Source organism: Peromyscus maniculatus, chromosome 5 (genome assembly GCF_049852395.1).
Source record: "Peromyscus maniculatus bairdii isolate BWxNUB_F1_BW_parent chromosome 5, HU_Pman_BW_mat_3.1, whole genome shotgun sequence".
NCBI classification, from domain to species: domain Eukaryota; kingdom Metazoa; phylum Chordata; class Mammalia; order Rodentia; family Cricetidae; genus Peromyscus; species Peromyscus maniculatus.
Window position 1 is genome coordinate 133,260,299 of NC_134856.1, and position 21,957 is coordinate 133,282,255.

At 49.8% G+C, this 21,957-nt stretch overlaps 1 protein-coding gene across 4 annotated transcripts in view; it reads left to right on the forward strand.

Moving 5' to 3' along the window:
- Syk (spleen associated tyrosine kinase) overlaps window positions 1-21,957 on the forward strand; it is a 78,906-nt gene that overhangs the window by 31,625 nt on the left and 25,324 nt on the right. For all 4 annotated transcript variants that reach the window (XM_015995760.3, XM_076573339.1, XM_006976844.4 and 1 more), the window contains exons 2-4: window positions 1,903-2,359; window positions 3,533-3,693; window positions 21,010-21,148. In XM_015995760.3, coding sequence (XP_015851246.1) covers window positions 1,946-2,359; window positions 3,533-3,693; window positions 21,010-21,148 — 714 coding nt within the window. In that variant the 5' untranslated portion in view covers window positions 1,903-1,945. The remainder of the gene's footprint in view (window positions 1-1,902; window positions 2,360-3,532; window positions 3,694-21,009; window positions 21,149-21,957) is intronic.

The following is a 21,957-nucleotide window of genomic DNA, read 5'->3' on the forward strand; positions in this document are numbered from 1 at the left end:
GTGGTGTGTGTGTATGTGTGCTGTATTAAGTGCGTAGTGTGAGATGTGCATGCACTGGCTGTGTGTGTATACTGTGTGGTATATATGAGATGTGTGCTATGTTATGATGTATATGTGATGTGTGTGCCAGTGGTATGTGGTATGTGTTTACAGTGTGTGCATCATATGGTGTGTGTGCATCATGGTGTGTGAGTGTGTGATATGTGATATATGTGGTATGTGGAATATATTGTGATGTGTGGTACATGTATATGGTATGTAGTGTATACATGTGGTATGTATGTGATGTGTGTTTACTCTGTGTGTTATGATGTATGTATGCGGTGTGCTGGGGAGGTAGTTTGAAGAGAACACTGAGAGGTAAGCACCCTCCCCACAGATGAAAGGATTGCTTCATCCTTCATTTTTCAGGTGACCAGCGCTTTTTATTTAAACACTCTTTGAACACTTCCTGGATGGTGCTGTGCACCATTTTTTTTTCATTCACAAATGGATCCCTGCATCCGTGTCTCTTCTGCGGAGCGTGTTCCTCACAGGCCGTGTCTTCCCATGCCAAGCCCCTCCTACACCTGCAACCACCAACTCCTTAGCTGCTGTGCAATGAGATGCACTGAGGCAGCCAGGGCTCCGGATGTGTCTCTCGGTCAAATCCAAGGCCAGAGAAGGGACCCTGGGTAGATGTGCTGTTTATAACTCAGGGAGCCACTTGCTGCTCTTTCTAACCCAGGCAGGAGGTGAGAAGGTCTGTGTTAATGAGGCCATGACTACAGCTCTCTGAGGTGTGACTAGCGTGGTTGGTTACATGAAGTAGGCTCTAGGGCCTTGGCAGGTGACTTAGTTGTAGAGTGCTTTCCTAGCATGTATGAAGCCCTTGGTTACACCCCAGCCTCACATAACCCAGGTGTGGTAGTTCATGCCTCTGATCTCAAACTGGGGAAGAGGAAGCAGGAGGATCAGAAGTTGAAGGTCATCCTTAGCTACATTCTGAGTTCAAAGTCAGCATGGGCAATATAAGAATCAAGAGATGGTAGGTAGGTAGGTAGGTAGGTAGGTAGGTAGGTAGGTGGATGGATGGATGGATGGATGGATGGATGGATGGATGGATAGATAGATAGATAGATAGATAGATAGATAGATAGATAGATAGATAGATAGATAGATAAGATAGGGAGAGAGAGAGAGAGAGAGAGAGAGAGAGAGAGATTAGATAGCTTAACACCACCTCTTGAGAAGGAACACTCAGGGTGTGCCCTTGAGCACTGTGTCAAAAGACTACTGTGCACTGCTCTTTTTCTGCGTGTCTTAGTTGGGATTTTATTGCTGTGAAGAGATACCGTGGCCACAGAAACGCTTATAAAGAAAATATTTGAGGGGGACTCTCTTACAGTTTCAGAGGTTCGGTCCACTATGATCATGAAGGGGAGCATGGTGGTGTGCAGACAGACATGGTACCGGAGCAGAGAGTCCTACATCTTGCAGACAACAGGAAGTCTACTGACTGTCACACTGAGTGAAGATTGAGAAAAAGACCTAAAAGCCCACCCCCACAGAGACACACTTCCTCCAACAAGGCCACACCTCCTAATAGTGCCACTCCTTTTGGGGGCCATTTTCTTTAAAACTACCATACTGTTTCTTCTTGGAGTTCCTTTTTTTCTCCATTAGAAAAAATAATGGTGAATTGGGTCACCTCTGTCAAAAGCCATGGATTTGGTTAACTAACCACAGGGTGTTAACCACAGGGTGTTCCGGGAAACTGGAAATTAGGAAACAGAAACCAAATAGGGCAGCGTGTCCATTCTCCACTAGAAAGTCCCTGTGGAGTAGGTTCTGGTGGGCTTAGTCAGTGCCCCTTGCTGTTTGGGCTCCTCACTGTGGCTCAGCCATCTTTGTTGTCCCCAGGTCCTCCTCTACATACCTCCCGGAACTCTGAAGGGGTGCAGACATGGCGGTCAACGCGGCCGACAACGCCAACCACCTGCCCTACTTCTTCGGCAACATCACCCGGGAAGAGGCTGAAGACTACCTGGTCCAGGGAGGCATGACAGATGGGCTCTACCTGCTGCGCCAGAGTCGCAATTACCTGGGTGGTTTTGCTTTGTCGGTGGCACACAACAGGAAGGCGCACCACTACACCATCGAGAGGGAACTTAATGGTACCTATGCCATCTCCGGTGGCAGGACCCACATCAGCCCGGCAGACCTCTGCCATTACCACTCCCAGGAAACCGATGGCCTCATCTGCCTCCTCAAGAAGCCCTTCAATCGGCCCCAGGGGGTACAACCCAAGACCGGACCTTTTGAGGACCTGAAGGAGAACCTCATCAGGGAATATGTGAAACAGACCTGGAACCTTCAGGTGAGTCTGGTGGGCACTGCTCCCTGAGACCATGGAGCCCTGTCCCAGAGTCACCCAGAATCCTTTGCGTCCTTTACACGAAGACTGGGATAGCATGTCTGAGTGGATTTTCCAGCGTTTGCTACATTCCATGTGCCTGTGTGGCCATGCGCCTCGCGGCCTTTGTTGGCACTCCGTGTACGCATGCGGTCAGGGCGGAGTCTTCACATTCCCCTCTGTACTCTTTCCACCCCCTTTCTCCATGTGTAAGAAGGTTGGGTTTTCATTTTACTCCTTTGGGTTTTTTGTTTTTTGTTATATATATACATGTCAGTAATCAAACTCTGGCTATATATCACCAAGAAGATCAGTTTTTTTCTCGCGCGGGGAAAGATAAAGAAATCAATCCCCTCAGCTCTTAAGGAGACTGCTTTTATTTCCACCTTGTTTCCACGGGGTCCAGGCTGCTCGCCTGTGACTCCTCCGATGGCATTTCCTGCAGGTGTGTGTAGGGTAGGGTAGGGTGGGGAGGGAATGACAGTGAGGACAAAACCAAATCTGACAGACAGAAAGCCTTCTTTTAAACCTTTTCTTTGGTTACATTTATTTATTTATTTATTTATTTATTTAATTTATTTATTTTTTATTTAGTGTGTGTGTGTGTGTGTGTGTGTGTGTGTGTGTGTGTGTGTGTGTTTGCTGTGGCATGCATGTGGAGGTCAGACAACTTGCAGGGTCAGTCTCTCTTCCACTATGTTGAGTCCTAAGAGTCAAGCTCAGATGGCAGTTCAGGACCAAGTGCCTTTACCTCACTTCTCCTGGCCTCACACACATCTCAAGACTTCTTGCCTGTCATGAAATGCCTAGGTTTTCATACAGAACCTAGTTTGAGTATATAGCCGTCTTTGGAGGATCCATTCTCTGACTCCAGGGGTATATGACCTACATATGCAAATTTTTGTCTGACTTTTTAAGGACCGTCGCTTCATTCCAAAACATGTCCCTTCATTTACATACTTGAAGACATGCAAGTGATGCACAAAGATCTTACTGGTTCCCTTATTTTAGGGAATGAATGAGAGAGGGGTGAGTGAGAGGAGAGGAGAGTTTGGTCCTGATTTGCTGCAGAAGACCTGGGACACAGGTCTAACTTCCTTGAACCTGGCTGGCTCACTCTCTGTCCATCCACTGCAGGGCCAGGCTCTGGAGCAAGCTATCATCAGCCAGAAGCCCCAACTGGAGAAGCTGATCGCCACCACAGCCCATGAGAAGATGCCCTGGTTCCATGGCAACATCTCCAGAGATGAATCAGAGCAGACAGTCCTCATAGGATCGAAGATCAATGGAAAATTCCTGTGAGTGTCATTGCCGTCCCCCTACCTCCTACTCCAGGGTCACCCACCTAGAGGTAGCAGCTTCCCCGAAAGTGAACCGAGGTGGCCCCAGCAAGGTGTCACGTGTTATCATCTACCAACACAGGAGTTGGTGTCACTGTGACCCAGCGTGTGTTTTATCACTGTGCTGAAAGAAACTAGTGTTCAGCCCCATGAGGGTTGAGTGTGTTATCCAACATGGTAGGACCAGAAGTGCCTTGGATTGGGGATGGTTTCCGATGCAGGAACATTTGCACATGTGTGAAGAGATGTCAAAACATCTTACCCAAGCCTGCACTAGAAATTCATTGACCTTTTAGAAATACTTTATGCTTATAATATCTAGGCGATTTCTCGTGTGTGTAGGTTTTCCTGCTCATATCTGTAAATGTGTGTGCAAGTGTGTACACATGCATGTGTAGGTCAGAGGTGGACACTGGTTTCTTATCAGTTGCTTTCCACCTTATTTATCTCAATATCTCGTTCTTATTTATTATTGTGTGTGTGTGCTCAGTGGTTGGGGAGTACATGTGCCATGGTGCATGTGTGAAGGTCAAGGACAATTTCCATGGAGTCAGTTCTTTCTTTGCACCAGTACCTGGGCTCCAAGTATTGAACTCAGGTCATCAGGCTTGGGGACAAACCACCTTTACCTAACAAATTAGCTTGCTGGCCCTCCCTTCCCAACTCATATTTTGAGAAACAGTCTCCCGCTGAACCTGGAGCTTGCTGATTTGTCTATACTGACTGGCCAGCAGCCACCCCTCCCCCCCCCCCCACCCCCGGATTCCTCTTCTGTATCTCTCCACTCCCAGATTTTTACATGGGTTCTTGGGACCAGCTTGGGACCTCATGCTGTGTTATAAACATTTTACCAACTGAGCCATCATACCGGGCCCCTAGCATCAAGGTCAGTTTCCCCACGGTATTTTTAGTGCTTTCAGAGTAGGCTTGCTCAGCCTGAATTCTGCTTCAAATGGCAGACAGGGTGCACACAATGTGGTGATAGAACAAAGTCAAACAGCATGGTTTGCTCACTTAGATCTGCCCCCACATCTTGGACTTCTGTTTGTGCTTGGAACTCTGTGCTGATGCAGACATTCAGGAGCAAACTCCTGGGGACAGCTTACACAAACCTGGGTGTAGCTGTCTGAGCAGAAATAGGTCTGTGGGCTTCAGCCTAGACAGCTCGGTAACATGAAGGCTTGGATCCTGGGTTCCTGGCCTGGGCATCTGCAGTGGGTCTGTGCAAGCCAAAATCCAGAAAGTCCTGGGGCAGCGGTCCAGCTGGACAGGGTCTGTGGTCCAGAGAGGCAAGGAGCTGTCTTTGTGTGAGTAAGCCTTTTCTTCTAAAGATGTACCTGCTGAGGTGGTGCTGGGGGAATGCCTGTATTTGTTGTCACTCAGTATCCTTACCCAGAGGCCTTCGGGGTTCTGAAGACCCACCCCCATTCCTTCCAGTAAAATGTCCCCAAAATCAATGATGTCACCTCATGGTCAGGCACCTTGTTCAGCACCAGGCTGTTGTCCTAGAAATGTAGGTGTGGCTCACAGCTGTCTGGAACTCCAGTCCCAGGGGATCCACCACCCGTTTTGGCCTCTGCATGAGCTGGGGATGCAAGGGGTGTGCAGACATGCTGGCAGAGCATCCACAGACATAAAAATAATAGTGTATGGAAATAATTCTTAGATGATCTTAACCATTTCTTAAAGAAAGAAAAGAGTAGACAAGGTGACAGGAATGTGATGTTCCGTGGGACAGGAACCCCACCACAGTGAGACTGTAGGGGAAGGAAGACAGTATGCCCCTGAGTCGATGTATAGTAGAACATTTTCCTGAGATCTGGCTGCATTCCATATTTGAGCAATAGCTTCTGGCACAAATCCCCTAGGGTAGCTGGCAGCATTGCGACATACTGAGCACCCAGAAGACACGCTGCTCCCCAGAAGGCTGCTGCCCTCCTGCTCCCCAGAGCTTTTGTTCTCAAGCTCTTTGGGGAAGAGCTGGGGCCACAGATTTCCCCTATGTTCTGCACGCCGGCTTTTCCCCCAGGGACATGTCTAACCCCATGCAGAAGGCAGGAGGTCCCCCAGTAGTCTGTCAGTCATTTGCACAGACATCCCATGCCTCTTCATGCCACATTCCACCCCAACACTGAGCCTTGTGGTTTATGTAGGGGATTCTCGAAGCTTGTGTGTGTCCATATCAACTAGTATCAGAGATGCAAAGGCCTCGTGGACCAGGGACCTACCTGGGTATCTGTGTTTCCACAGTATGCTCACAATCCCTTTGGGAATGGGACCTTATTCTGCTTCAGGTTGCAGTCACCTCAATGTGCCCTGTAGACATGAACCTCTCAGACACTGCCCACCCCATCCTGGTGTTGCCAAAGAGCCAGCTCTACCCCTTCCCAGACTCCTTCCTGCTACACCTGCAGAGCTTGCCTGTGGGTGGATGTGTGGAACTTCAGCTAAGGCCTTCCGTCAGGTAGGGTGACAGTTAAAAGCAGGTGTCACGCATGGAGAAGGCAAGACCCTTCTTCAGACCCTACCTTCAGGTCAGTTATAGGATCCAAGTCTATGGTACTACCTTCTCCAGGCTCGATGATTGAAACATCTCTCTCTCTCCCTCTCCCTCTCCCTCTTCCTCTCCCTCTCCCTCTCCCTCTCCCTCTCCCTCTCCCTCTCCCTCCCCCTCCCTCCCTCCCTCCCTCCCTCCCTCCCTCCCTCCCTCCCTCCCTCCCTCCTTCCCTCCCTCCCTCCCTCCCTCCCTCTGTTTCTCTCTTCAAGGTTCAGGCTGGCTTCAAATTCACTGTGTAGCCAGGCTGTCCTTGAGCTTATAGTTCCCCTGCCCCGCCCTCCTTAGTGCCGGAACTCCCAGTGTGCACTGTCACACCTAGTTTCTGCAGTACTAGGGATTGAACCCAGGGCTTCCCACTTATAGTTCATTTCATAAAATGTCCCTGACTTCTAATGAACATCCAGGGCACAGAGTCTTTAATGTCAAAACTGGATTACACTTATAGCTGACTGTCCTCAGAAGGGACACGTCACCCAGGAGTGCCTACCCTCCCTGGAACAGCCAAGGGCCTAAGGCAGCTGTTGACTTCTTCTTTCTCCTCTTTCTTTTCAGGCAGGTTTTTCTTTTTGTTCATATTTTCCTAAAGAATATGTCTCCTGTCCACTGTTAATCCCTCTGTGAGCCCTCCTGAATGAACACAGGTGGACTCTGCACACACAAGAAGCAGCTCCCAGCACTGTCTCGGTCACTGAACTGCAGAAGCCAGTTCTGCAAGAGTCTACCCTCATACACACAACATTTGAGCAAGGTGGGGGGCCCTGAGTTGTGAAGACCTTGTAGTCTGTCACCTGTAGCCTCGGGTCTTGGTTCCAGGAAGGCTGCAGATGCTCTGCACACAAAGTGGTAGATGTGTGCATTCTCCATGGTCCGTGGGTCACCTCTAAGCCACACCTAATACAATGTCAGTGCCATATTGTCATACTGTTTTGTTTAGAGAATGGCAATGGACCTAGAGACAGGAATTAAAAGCACTTGCAGAAGACCAGGGTTGGGTTCCCAACACCCAAATTGAATGGCTTACAACCGCCTATAACTCAAGCTCCAGAGGATCTGACACTGTCTTCTGGCTTCTATGGGCAACTGCTACATGCATCACACACACAAAACTCAAAATAAAATAAGTCTTTATACGATGAAAAGAAAAAAAATCTGTACATGTTCAGTCCGGACATGATTTTTCTCTGCAAATATTTCAGTCTGTAGTGGTGGCTCCGTGGATGCGGAGTCCACATACACAGAGTGCTGACTTCTACTGAGGGATGTGTGAGGCAATAGAGCATGCTGGGCTGGGTGCCAGAGTTCTGTTTCATGCCCACCTCACTGTGATGAAGGGACTAGAGACTACGCACAAGAAGGACTCACTTGCCCAGGGAACAGCACATGTGGGTGCCTGGAGGCAGGAACAGGTCAGCGGGCCACACAGCTGGTGCAGCATGAGAGGCATGAGATGGAGGAAGAGGGCCAGGATGATGAAGGCTCACAGCATAAAGGTTTGCCATGTTGGATGAGCTCAATAGTCCTCCTGTGTTCAGGACTGCAGATGTTCAGTGAGTCCTGTCTGCCTCTAGTGTCCTGAACAGGCTGTGCAAGGCAGGGCAACCCTGTGCTCTGTGCCAACCCATGTACTGAATATTTGGTATCATGGATGCAGGATCCTGCCCTCTTATGCCTGAGTACAGATGCTACAATGTTTGCTGAAGGGCAAGGTAGCCTGTGTGTGGCTGTGCTGTGGGGAACCCAGGGCATGATACAGGATGCACCGCTCACTCTGGGTGCCAGCTTCTACCCAACTCATGATAAGATGGACCCCAAGTCCTCTCCGTTCCTCATCCCTTTGTGCAGTACTCGGCAGGGTCTCTGTGTCGTTTCCGTACACACCCCAGCTGTGCGGGAAATTTAGTGCATGGAACATGGTTCATCTCCACCATCCTCCCTGGTTCTCAGTGCTCACTGAAACCAGGTAAAGGCCCAGACGGCCACGCAGGAGGAGGTAGTCGGCAAAAGCAGATGACTGCGACCTTGATCTCATTCAGATCTGTTTATGGTCCAGTGTAGCAAGTCCTCTGTCTGGGACAGTGTAATGTCAAATCCCACACTAGTAGTAGTGCCATGCCGCCTTCTCTCAGGTGTGAGCACAGGGTTCGGAAGCCTTCCCCACCTCCTTTCTTTCCCCATCTGTCAGTGTCCCACCCTCGTCTATCAGCTACCTGCAGAAGGATGACTGTGGAAGACCCAGGCAAAGGGAGGAGACCACCAAAGCTCTCCCCACACTAAAGAAAGGGCACACAGCCACCCCCCCTCACACCCTTAGCCCCCAGGCATCTGGTCTGGGATGGAGCTCAGGGATGGTCACTCTGCCCCAGGAGCTGAGTCTACCCTGGTGTGTCCCTCCTACGCTTGGAATGCCACAGTGACAGGCGAGACGGTCATTGCCACGTCCTTCATCCCCACGCTCCTCCACGTCAAGGAATTCACGAGTGAACAGAAGCTTCAGGCCCCAGCCAGAGTCTGCAGGAGCTGTTGACAGAGCTTCGCAAAACCCCGGAGTCCCCAGGGCAGCTGTGGAGGCAGCAGGTTACCGCTGTAATCCCAAGAGCCACAAATTTCATATTTGTGGAGTCATCAAGTCAGGAAGTCACTAAACTGCTGTTTGAGCCGCAGTTCCCATTTTCTGACTTGGGACACACATTGCACAAAACCAAAAAAAGAACACAGAAGCAGTTATTCATTCAACAAGAGAGTCATGTGTCTGACTGGATAAGCAGCCGGCAGCATGGTGGGAGCCGGGGTTCCGTGACCACGGACACAGGCCTTCCTCTCCACCTCATCATGCTTTCTGTGTCAGGGGAGATGTCTACAGAGCCTGTGACAGGAAAGCATGCCACTCCCTGCCATGGTGCCTCATCCATATGTGTCTATGTATGCACATATTCATGAGTGTGTTTGTACATATGTATGTATTGGGGAGGGGGGTGTTCAGAAGTCAACGCTCAGTGTCTCTCTAGTGCTTTCCACCTTGTGTTTGGAGACAGGGCCTCTCATTGAATCTGGAGCTCACTGGTCTGCTGAGTCCGCTGGCTAGCAAGCCCAGGGCATCCCCCTGTCTCTGCCTCCCCGGTGCTGGGATTGCAAGTGCACACTGTTACACCTAGGGATTGAACTCACGTCTTCATGTTGTGTACTTCACACCACATGGGAGATGTCTCCCTAGCTCTGTTGTCTACTAGAATCTAATGACACTGTTTCTGCCCCATGTTATGGCTGCTGTGTTTGTCTACACATTTCCTCCTCTTCAGTCCCACTCACTCTGCTTGCCTTGGGAGCAAGGACCAGGCTCTTGTCCTCAACAGCTACAATCTTAACTTGTCCAACAGTGCGTCAGTGGGAGGAACTCTGAGGAAAGGGACTTCCACAGGGCTCTGAGAGAGGAAGAGGTGGTTAGCTGAGGAGGGGAGTATCCCAGCAGAAGGAGTATCTGTGCGAGCCCTAGGGACCTACATGTGGCATGTGACCAGCCATGGGAAGGGAGGTGGCCAGACCAGAGAAGAGGCTCCTGTGAAGTAGCTGACCACGTGGCATTTTCAGAGTGTGTAAGGACGACTACCTGGAGGGGCGGAGGGAAGAGAGGCGGGAAGAGGAGAGGTAGGGCAGGCAAGGGGATAGGGAGGAAGGAAGTTACACAGCCTGGCTGGTCATCCTGTGAGGCAGTGGTGGAACTTAGCAGCTACCTCTACCGGCATCCGGGGTTGATGTTCTGTGAGTAGACGGGACAGCAGAGGAGTGGAATCAGGAGTCCAAGGAGGTGGCAGGAGAGAGGTGACGGCCTGGACTCCAGCAGGAGAGGTGGGGAGCTCAGCAGGGCAGATGCCGGGGGAGTGTCCTCCAAGGACAGGCAATCGCAGACCCAGCAAATAGGTGGGTGCAGCAGTCTGGTGAATCCCAGACTTCCATCACTGTGGGGAAAGACTCGAAGAAGACCGAGGGAGGTCCCAGGAGAGCGGAACCCCATGGACAGAGGGGTGCCCCCAGGTGATAGAGGATTGGCTGGGTGGAAGAATAGGTGGTCCCACTATTGTTGTGTGATCACTTGCTGAGAGGGGACACTCTGAGGGCCCCCCCAGGGAGGGGAGCTGGAGACCATGTCTGAAATGGACCCACCATCACCGATGTCTTCAGGGGGTGAGAAGAATGTTGCTGTCCATCTGAGTGATGGAGGTGGAAATGAGGTGGGGAGTTTGAGAAACTTCATTAGAAAAAAGGAAACCCAGGTGATTTTGAGGCGCCCATGTGGACACTGGGTAAGGAAAATTGGAGCTATGTCCTGTGGCCCGAGCTGGCCCAGGAGCTCAGGATCATCCCTGTCACTTGCAATTGGGATGGCCCTTGGCACTTTGCTTTGATCTTTGTCTGTGCGTGATCGGAAGGGACTCCCACATGTTCCTTTTCCACAATAGCTCTTTAGAACCTTAGTTAAAACAACCCCCAAGAAGCCCTTGTTCCCTATATTCAGAGCAGAGTGTACACACAATTCAAAGGGGATGAAGCCCCGAGGTATTTCTCAGGCATGTGAATGTCTCAGTATGTCCCTCTGTATAGAATGTGTGTGTGCATACACATGCATATATGTGTACACACAGGTATGTGTCACTGAGAACTTGGCAGGTGTGTATGGCGGGTCCCCACCCCCTGAGCTGTTAATTACCTGGGTTTGGTTTACAACTTAGCAGTTCACATTTCCAAGTTCTCCAATGCGGCTGCTGATGGCTGTGGCGGTTGTGGTGGTTTGATGGACTTGCCCGAGTCTGTGGAGATGTCTGGTGCCTAGGCAGGCTGCGTGAAGAGCAGTCATTTGAGACATCTATAGACCTGGGGAAATATTCCTACGGCATATCTAGATGCTGTAGTATTTGCCTGGGGAGAGAGAGTGAACCTTCAGACTACATGATGCTTCTACATGAGAATGTCTAAGGGACCTGCAAAAACCCCTGCTAGAAGGGCTAAGGACCAGGGATAGAGCCTTTGCCCAGTGTGTAGAGGGCCCTGAGATCAATCCCCATCCCAGCCGACAAGATACTAAAAAGATAAGTGAACTAACTGCCAAGCTTGCAAGGCAAAACTTAAATATGCATTAAAAAGGAAATTGGGCTCTGGAGAGATGGCTCAGTGGTCATGGGCTCTTGCTGCTCTCCCAGGGCACTGGGATTTGGATCTTAGCACACACAGCAGACAGCTCACACCCGCCTGTAACTTCAGTGCTGGGGAATCTGGTGCCCTCTTCTGGCTTCTGAGGCCACTTTCATACATGCCACATTCACTCACACATATACACATAAATGACAATAACAAAAATAAATCTTTTTGAAAAAAGAATTGTAAGTTGGAGAAAAGTGAAGAGTTAACTTTACGTCTGTTTTGACCAAGGGAAACTTGAGAAAACAGTAAACAACACAGGTAACAAACCAGACTCTCCTGGCACGGCGAGTTCCATGGTGCAGACGGCCCTCCGGAGGTTTGATTTAATATCATTTTACTTAGTAATAAGATAAGGGGAACAGGGTAGTCCCTTTTATCCATGCTTTATCTTTTCAAGTTCCAGTTACCTGTCATAAGCTAAGTCTTCAATTGCTAGATGGAAATTTCCAGAAATAGTTCACAAGTTTTAAATGCACTCACTCCGAGTAACATGATGGCCTCTTGTGTTACCCTGCCTCAACCCATGTGGCATCAGGAAATCCTGTATCCTAGGATGAGAATCATCCTTTGTCCTGTGTGTCCACCCTGTACATACCACCCACCCACCCGTGACACCGCAGCCATCCTGGTTATTGGTTCCTGCCATGCTGTGGCAACTGTGTTAAAGCCCTTATTTTACTTCGTAATAGCTCAAGAGGAAGAGTAATGATGCCCAAGAGAAGCTGTGCTTGGCACCCTGTAGTGTCGGGCATCTGCTGGGAGCTGTGGTGAGAGGTCCCTGTAGGTGTCTGCTGCCCTGTTTCCCCTGACTTGTTGAGATGAACTGGTCAAGTGTTCAGAGCTAAGCTAGTGTGGTGTGGTGTGCCTGTCTTCCTACATCCGTGGACCTTTCCAGTCAACAGTGCCTACTTCCCCCTTACCCATATGCTGCCCCCCTCCATTCACAAACCAGTTCTCCCTTCAGAGGAAGCATGCTGGGCCTCCTTACGGTATCCTCTCCAGCCGGCTCCATGTCCACTACCTCTCCTTCAATGCCACGTGGGTTCTGTCACCGTGGCTCTTCTCATACACTGACTTTGGCTGATCACTGTCCAGCCTGATGTTTTACTCATGCATTACATTTTTTCAATGTCTATAAATTATATTTGGAATAGAGGTTTTCTTTTATTTTTCCAGAATTGTTTCTTGATACTTTTCGGAGCATCTCGTTGCTTGATAATTTTTATGATTACATAAATGTTCCATAAATAGCTAGTTTATATTCTATGCCTTGTGGTTTTAATAATACTGAGCATGTCTGGGTATGTAATCCTTCATTTTCTCCCTTGTCTCTCTTATTTGATGTCTCTTTTCTCATAGCTCATGCTTTCTTACATTGGGGTGGTCTTTTTGAGCTCATGACTGGTTGATACTCATCTGGGGGGAGGCTGAGTGTCCTGCACTGGGAATGCTTTCCTCCGGCAGTTAGGAAGTTGCTGCTGGTCTGAAAGTCAGCTGCTGCCCACTGCAGTGCTGGTAGTAGTGCTTGTCTGTGGTGGTATTGTGTTCCCCGAAATATTGTGCATGCTAATAAACTTATCTGGGGTCAGAGAACAGAACAGTCACAATATTAAACATAGAGCATAGGCAGTGGTAGCACACGCCTTTCTTTAATCCTAGCATCCCAGAGGCAGAGATCTACCTGGATCTCTGTTTGTTCAAGGATACAGCCAAGCATGGTGACTCACGCCTTTAATCCCAGAAAGTGAGCCTTTAATCCCAGGGAGTGATGGCAGAAAGCAGAAAGGTATATAAGGCGTGAAGACCAGAAACTAGAAGCTTTTGGCTGGTTAAGCTTTTAGGCTTTTGAGCAGCAGTTCAGCTGAGATTCATTCTGGATGAGGACTCAGAGGCTTCCAGTCTGAGGAAACAGGATCAGCTGAGAAACTGGCAAGATGAGGTGGCTGTGGCTTGTTCTGCCTCTCTGATCATCCAGCATTCACCCCAATACCCAGCTCAGATTTGTTTTTATTAATAAGACCTGTTAAGATTCATGCTACACTTGTCTTAAGCCAGCTCGTGTGTGTGTGTGTGTGTGTGTGTGTGTGTGTGTGTGTGTGTGTGTGTGTGTGTGAGAGAGAGAGAGAGAGAGAGAGAGAGAGAGAGAGAGAGAGAGAGAGAGAGAGAGAACATGCATATGCGTATATGCGTGCAGGTGCACTTGTAAGTGCATGCATACAGAGGCTAGAGGTCCACCTTACATGTCATCTCTCAGGAGTCATCCACTAGGACCTGGAGTTCATCAATTAGGCTGGGTTGTCTGGCCAGCAGGTCTCAGGGATCTGCCTCTCCCCATCCCCCCAGTGCTGGGGTTAAAAGGATGTGCCCCCACTGTCAGCATTTTAGGTGAGTTTTGGGGATTGCACTCAGTTCCTCCTGCTTGCTAGGCAAGCATTTTACTGACCGAACCACCTCCCCCAACCCCAAGCCCATGCTTTTGTTTTTATTTGCCAGGCGATGTCGCTCCTTAAGTTACAGCTCACTTTGTGTTCTACACATGCGTTTCCAAATTATATTGTGGGCATCAAAGAAACCCTTCTCTTTGTTCATTAATGAGTGAAACAGAGGCTGTTGTGAGCCTCCCATGCCACAGTGAAAGCCAAGTTCAATCAGTCTTCCCACACTGCCGTGCTTGATCAAAGCAGGTCATTCATTTGATCTGTGTGGCTTTGCCAGTAGGGTCAGCAAAAAAGCGTCCCAGCCTCTCTAAAGGAAGAGTTCAAAGACAGCTGCGGACTGATGTCAGTATCAGTTCACTGCTGCTGCTCAGAGGCCCTGGGAAGCTGGAAGGGAAGGCCCCAAAAGAAACTCTGCCTTCAGGTACTGGAACAGAGAGCCCAAAAGAAGGAAGTATTTGCTGAGTGTGTGTAAAGGTCAGAGGTCAACCTCAGGAGTTATTCCTCAGGAGCTGTCCACCTAGTTGTTGACACGGGGTCTCTCACTCGGACCTGGAGCTTGCTGATTACACTGGTCCAGAGACCCAGCAAGTCCCAGAGATTCACCTGTCTCTGCCTCCCAGTGCAGGGATTACAAGCACAAATCATTGTATGTGGCTGTTGCTTGTTTCAATAGGGATTCTGAAGATTGAGCTCGGGTCATCATGGTTCAAGGCAAGTGTTTTACTTAGTGCACCACCTCCACCATGCAGGGAGAGACATTTGTGAAAAAATGTTTTACAAGATGCACTGTGGAGAACACATGCTTGGCATGCCCCAGATCCCGTTTGCTTTAGGAGCTGATCTTGCTTTCAGGGTCTGCACAGAGGACACCAGGGTGCCTATGTGCTGCTAGTTCAAGGTGTTGGCAGACACAATGTTTCTGTGCAGAGTGTCAGTTACTCCTGGATCCCTGTCTCCCTCTTTCCTTGGGCCTCCTGGAAAAGCCACTGTGCATTCTTAGCTCTGAGTGAGCTTTCTCCCACCTAATAGTCCTTCCTCTCCCCCCTCCCCTCCTCTCCCCTCCTCTCCCTTTTCTCCTTCCCATCCCCTCCTCTCCTTCCTCTCCCTCCTCTCCCCTCCTTTCCCATCCCCTCCCCCGCTGCCCATGCAGACATCTTTCCTCCATCTGACTGTATGTCCCACCACAGATTCCCCTGGACAATAGTAACAGAGACTGAGCGTTCTGTGGGCTAGGGTGTACCTGCTGCCCTGTTCTGTTTGTAGCCCATGCAGACCATATCCCTAGAGTCTCAGGGAGGCAGCCTACAGGGTCTCATCATCTCCTAGGCCCTCAGCTCAGTGCCCGGCCTCACCTCCACCCACACATTCTCTTACCCTGGAGGGCACAAGACGGTAGAGAAGAGGGTCAAGCCCTTCTGGCAAAAGTAACACCTTCTCTCTCAGCTCTGTGAGGGGGCAGTACAAGGTCTGTTTAACCAAGAACCAGCCTCTGGAGGAGCATGCCAAGGAAGAACAAGGACTCTTGTAAGGACAGTTAGCACAACATCCCAGCATAATCCTCAGGGCATCACCCTAAGACTGGCATTTCATAAGGGCAAACTAAAGGTCTGTGCACTCACTTATTGCAAGGAAACCGCTGGGTGGGAATAATCAAATGTTGAGCTAGGGAGGTAGCAAAGTCAGTGAGGTGGTTTTCTTGCAAGCTGGAGGACCTGTGTTCAGTCCTCAGAACCCACACACATGCTTGTCATCCTAGGACTGAGACAGGGTAGGAGAATCTCAGGAGCTTGCTGACCATGTTCAGTTAGAGACCCCATCTCAAAAAGTAAGGTTGAGAGCAATAAAGGACCACCCCAATGTCAGCTTCTGTCTTCAGCATGCACATTCATGTACACACACACACACACACACACACACACACACACACACAGAGAGAGAGAGAGAGAGAGAGAGACAGAGACAGAGACAGAGACAGAGACAGACAGAGAGAGAGAGACAGAGACAGAGACAGACAGAGAGAGAGAGAGAGAGAGACAGAGAGAGAGAGAGAGTTAAACAATTGGTCGATGAACAGTCTAGGGCCAGTAGAACCCAAAGATTAACCTTGGGCCTCTGTCCATAGACTCAGGCCAGGGTGTCACCCATGACACCTGCCAGGTTTCTAGAAACAGACGACAGCCAAGACAGAAGCCAGACAGCAGCTTCCTGACTAGTTCTCCTATTCTGAGTTAAAAATAATCCGAGTCAGGATCTGCCTGTAGCCTGCAGATACCTCAAGTTGCTGGGTGATTGGCGAGGCCAGCCCTTCTGGTCTTTGTCACTTACAGATGCTGAGCCTGTGGGTTTCCCGTCTCTGCCTTCATTTCCTCCCAGCTACCACGGGCACTGCTCAGGCCAAGGGTCCAGGCGGTAACCACAGCTGTCAGCTACCTGTTGCCTGAAGGGAGCTTGGCCTCCAAGACAGAGAGTCACTTATACACAGTCCCTTTGGGGAGCCTCCAAGAAGAGGGGTCTTAGCAGAAAGACTTGTCCAAAAACAAGGGGCTGTCTCCGTTTCCTCCTGTGTCTTCCCTGCTGTCTTTACAGTGAGATACTAAATTCAGCAGAGCCAGACAGGGACAGTTTAATGAATAAACATCAAGCAAACACCACCTGAGTCAAGAAGTGAAATACAAGCCAAGCTGCAGAAGCCCCTCCCCCAACCCCCAACCTATCCATCAAGGGGGATGTGCTCCTAGTATTTACATTTTATGTCGCCTTTTCTTTTTCTTTCTTTTCTTTTCTTTTCTTTTTTTCAGTTTCATCACCAAGATGTACATCCCTAAACACAATCTTTTGCTTTTGCTCTCCTGGGACTTCGTGTATGTGGAATCAAGGAGTATGCTTACTTGTATGTGGCTGGGATGGGGGTTATGCACATGTGTACATGCTGGTGGACATGTGCATGTGGGGGCATTTGTGGAGGCCAGAAGCTGGCGTTGGGTGTCTTCCTCAGTCACTCTCCTAGTCTTTTGAGACAGGGCCCCTCCCTGAACCTGGAGCTCACCGGTTCAAACAGGCTGCGTAGCCTACGAGGTCCTAGGATCCTCCTGTCTCCATCCCCTCAGCACTAGAACTACAGACACCCACCACCACACAGGAAATGTGAATCCTGGGGATCGGAACTCAGGTTGTGTGGCAGGTGCTTCAGCAATGCAGCTTTTCCCTGGCCTCAGTGCATTTCCTGTTTGTGACACTTGGTGCCCTGGGTAGCTGCCACTCACCCACTCGGTTGTTCCAGCCCGTTCTACTGTATGAATGGATTTGCTGTAGGATGTGACAATGTATTCAGTGGCTGTGGACATTGGGATTGTGTGCAGTTTCTGACAAGCACAGACAGAGCCAGTCTGTCCTTCCAACACACCTCCTGGGGTGCAAGTGCCCATTTGTTTTTAGCAAAGGATCCCTTTTATTATAGTACTTTCATAACCTTGTTGATCTAAACCATGTACTACCTGTCTCATCATAGGAGAGGGGTCCTGCACATTTCAACAGAAAAAAAAGGGTTTAGGAAATATAATAATGGATCCACTACATTTTTTTCTTACTTTCTTGAGTGCATTTTAAAAAATGAAGACGTGGGGCCTGTTACCTCAGTGAGCTTGCTATAGCTTTCCTTAGGTTCATGAGATATTTTATGTTTTTTCCTCCAAGCAGGTACAAAGGAGGTTGTAAGCTCAAATTCTCTGTAGATGTTTTCCCGTACCTTAAAACGCTTTTCCTTTTCTCCACGACTCCTAGCCAGTGTTTGCCTAAACTCTGAAATCTATTGAAGAGTCTAATTATGCTAAATACCCTCAGCAGCCATGGCAAGGAGGAAGCACATGAAAAATGAGTAGTCGCTATCACAGTTAGATTCACAGCATTTAGACTTGCCAGTTCAAGGTGGAAAGTATGAAGTGGAAGAGTATTTAAAGGAAAATAAAATTGGACTGAGTATGAGATGCAGATTTTAGAGATTATAAGGGCTCCTTATAAGGACCATGAGATAAACATCTCAGGGAAAAAGGAAGGACGTGGGAACAGGGCTTAGTTTGCTCCATTGATTTTTCATTCTGCTGACCGGGTTTCTAACACCCAGACGTGGAACTGTTGATCCTGTGGCAGGAGTAGTGACAGGAGCCCCTCCCAGGTGGTTTTCCAAAGTGCTGGGGCTGATGTGTGCTCCCGATGGCAGCATGGGAGGGCAAGTGTTGATCCATCTCAGCAACACTTGGATTACTCATTGTTTAGACATCTGCCAGGGACCACAGTGTCACGGTGTTTCCACTGTGAGCTTAATTTGGATTCCCCAGATTGGTCCCGGGGTCAGTCGCACCATGTCTCTGGACATCTGCCTCATGGTGGTACCTGTGGTATGCCATATTTGGTTTGTTTTTAAAAGAGAAACATTACTATGTTGCCCAGGCTAGCCCTAAATTCCTGGTTCCCGTGGACTCTCCTGTGTAAGAAGTGAGCACCACAGAACCTGGAGCTTTCTTGTCAAGTTTAGCTAGAGAAAACCAAGCAAGGCCTTAGGCAAGGTGGATTAGTTAGCAAGTTGAACATGAATCTAGAAATTGGAATTCAGGCCCCATCTTTCTCTGACCCTGGGATCTCAGGCATGAAGGATTCTCAGAATGGAGAATGGCACTGAGATGTGTCTGTCTTCTGGTCATTTCTCTCCCAAACCAACTTTTCTAGGCATATGCACAAATTCTTCATGTGCTGACACCTGGGTGCTTCTTGTTTTGGTTTATTTTCCTTGAGACAGTGTCTCCTGTACCCCAGGCTAGCCTCCAACTCACTATGTAATGGAGGATGGCCTTGAGTACTGACCCTCCAGCCTCTACTTCTTGTTGGTGGAGTGATAGGTGTACATCTCATCTCTTCTTCCTTCCCCTGCCCCTCCTCCTTTGTTCTTTCTTTTCTCTCTCTCTCTCTCTTTCCCTCTCTCTCTCTCTCTCCCTCTCCCCTCTCCCCTCTCCCCTCTCCCCTCTCCCCTCTCCCCTCTCCCCTCTCTCCCCTCTCCCCTCTCTCCCCTCTCCCCTCTCCCCTCTCTCCCCTCTCCCCCCTCTCCCCCCTCTCCCCTCTCCCCCCTCCCTCCCTCCCTCCCTCCCTCCCTCTCTCTCTCTCTCTCTCTCTCTCTCTCTCTCTCTCTCTCTCTCTCTGTCTTCCCCTTGCCATCAATCACTGTTTTATGCCTATTTATGTGTGTGGATGTGCATGCCATGCATGTAATTGCAGATGCCAAAGGAAGATTTTCTACCTTAGTCCTTTGAGGCAGGCTCTCTCACTGGACCTGAAGCTCATAGCTTCACCTGAGCTGGTCAGCCTGAAAGCTCCCTGAGTCTGCCTGCCTCCAGCCTCCAACACTGGGCTTTACAGACACATGTGGCTGTATCCAAGTGCTCTACCCCCGAGCCACATGCCCAGCCCCTTACATGTGTGTTTGTACACACATTATCCTTTCTGCAAACCACTGGTGTCTATGAAATAGAGCCAGCACACATTGTGCGCGGCTTCACTACAAAACAGGCTCAGTTCTCTGTCCATATATGGTGTTTTATTGTGTGGCTGGGCATTACCCAGTAACCAACAAGGCTTTAATCAGCCCCATGACCATCTGAAAGGAGTTGGCATCTCATCTCGGGGTGTTTGGTGACTCACTGTAGGGGGGAGGGGCTGTTTCCATGGTGGCGAAATTTCAGAATAGCCACTTGCAAGGGCCAAGAAGGGTTTGGCTGTGTATCTTCCATCAGCTGTATCTTGTGTGTCTTGCCAGCTGCCCTGAGCTTCAAGCAGGGGCTTGGAGGGACCCCCGGCCACTGTGCCAACCAAACACCATTTCAAAAGGAAATACTTCTTAAAGTTGCAACCTCCCCACCACTTTCAAGAGACGGGCCTTATGGCAGGAGAAAGGGAAGTGTGGTCACATCCGGTTCCAAGGCCCAGCTCAGCCTCAACTGTGGCTGCGGCCTCAACATCTTGTACCCAGAGAAAGCAGTGTGAATCGCCCTAGTTTGCAGACACCCTTCTCCTGGCAGCTGGGGCCTGACTGAGCTCTTCCCAAGTTCAATGGTGGGGGTGTTGCCGAATACCCTGAGACCTCATCTTCCTTGTTTAGCAACGTGGAGGCACAGAGGTGTCCCAGGGACTCACTCTTCCCCAGATCTCATGATAGAAGTCGTGATTTGATGGAAAGGGCGGCGGGGGGGGTGGGGGGTGGCATAACTGGAGAGAAATGAGGCTCTGAACTGGAAGAGTCACATCTCTTGGTGCTGTGTCAGCCTGGAACACGCCCTCTCTGGGGCCTAAGTTTTTGAAGTACCTTTTCCTCCTACAGTGCCAGGACTGCCCTGTTCATGTGCCTCGGTTTCAAGGGTGCACCTGTGTGTTGTCACCCAGCATGGGGGCCTGGAATACTACATGTAGCTCATGATACCAGTGAAAATGAAGTCCTCAGTTCATCCTCAGATGCCTGCTGGACCTCACGCTGTCTCTGTTGGCTCATCTCATGAGGCTACCATTCCCTTCTCAGGCACGGGATGTCGATGCCACCTGATAATATCAAATAGTGTTTTAAACATGGCCCCAGCACTGGGGAGAGGGTAAGAAAGTAAAGAAGAGCTTGGGGGAGTAGAAACATTCATAGTCTTTCATGTGTGCTCCAGAAGGTTCTGTTAAAATGCCCACTGGATTCCCCATCTGTACCACACCTGCACCTGTGGTTAAAAATTGGAGGTGAATCAGGGGCTTCAGAGATCCCTAAAGCCTGTGTCTGTTGCCCTGAGCTACACCGACCCCAGCTCTTTTACTGATCTCCGTAACTCCACAGCCCTGCTGGATCTGTGCCATGGTCCACCTCCACCTCTCAGCCATTTCCTTTTTTGACGGCTCACTGGCTCTGGTACTGAGCCTTCCTGTGACCTCGAGGTCTGGGCGCTGCCTGCCAGGCATGTACCCACTTGCCGGTTCTGGTGAGCACCTGCTGCCCGCTGTGGCTAGGTTCCTGTTTCCAGGTCAGAATGTCAGAGCAGGGGGTGACACAGTGTGTTCTCTCTCCAGGATCAGGGCCAGAGACAACAATGGCTCCTACGCTTTGTGCCTGCTACATGAGGGGAAGGTGCTGCACTACCGGATCGACAGGGACAAGACGGGGAAGCTCTCCATCCCCGAGGGGAAGAAGTTCGACACCCTCTGGCAGGTGTGTGTGTGTGTGTGTGTGTGTGTGTGTGTGTGTGTGTGTGTGTGTGTGTGTGTCTGTCTGTCTGTCTGTCTGTCTGTGTGTCTGTGTCTGTATCTCTCTCTCTCTCTCTCTCTCTCTCTCTCTCTCTCTCTCTCTCTCTCCCTCACTCTCCTCTCTCTCTCCCCTCTGAAGGGCACAATGCAGGCCCATGGGGTGCTAGTTCCAAAACTCTTAGAAACAAGAGGAGGGATAAGGCTATCTGTCCCATATACCCCATCAACTTACTCTGATTTCTAGATGACTTGTTTGAGAAATCTTGACACAGAGGCCACCGTCAAGTCAGTGAAGCTGCAGAGGTTCCATCACCTGGCTCGAGCTATTAAGTTCTTGGTGCCCTGAGATCATGTGCTTCAGGACAGTGTTTGGAATTTAACAGGAAGTCTTGCCATCCGGGACTAGAATAGCATGGAATAACACACACACACACACACACACACACACACACAATCATAGATGACCAAAGAAAGAACCTAGGGGCTGTGACCCAGCTGTTTCTGCACTGTGAAATGCCGGGTGACGTCAGGGTGGATAAACTATGTGGGCTCACCCTCGTAGCAGAGCCCCTGTGCGAAGTTAAAACTGCTTAGGAAGCAAATCTATTCTTCCTAGGTTCCAGGCCGCTGCGTATCCAGGAACTTTGCAGGCCTGCTCTGCAAAGGGTTCATTCTCAGCCTGGTTGTCTGCAAACCTAGAGGCAACTCAAGCATGCAGAAGCACCCCAACATTGTTCACCCAGCTCCCCACAATTGCTACTAAGCACATTTTGC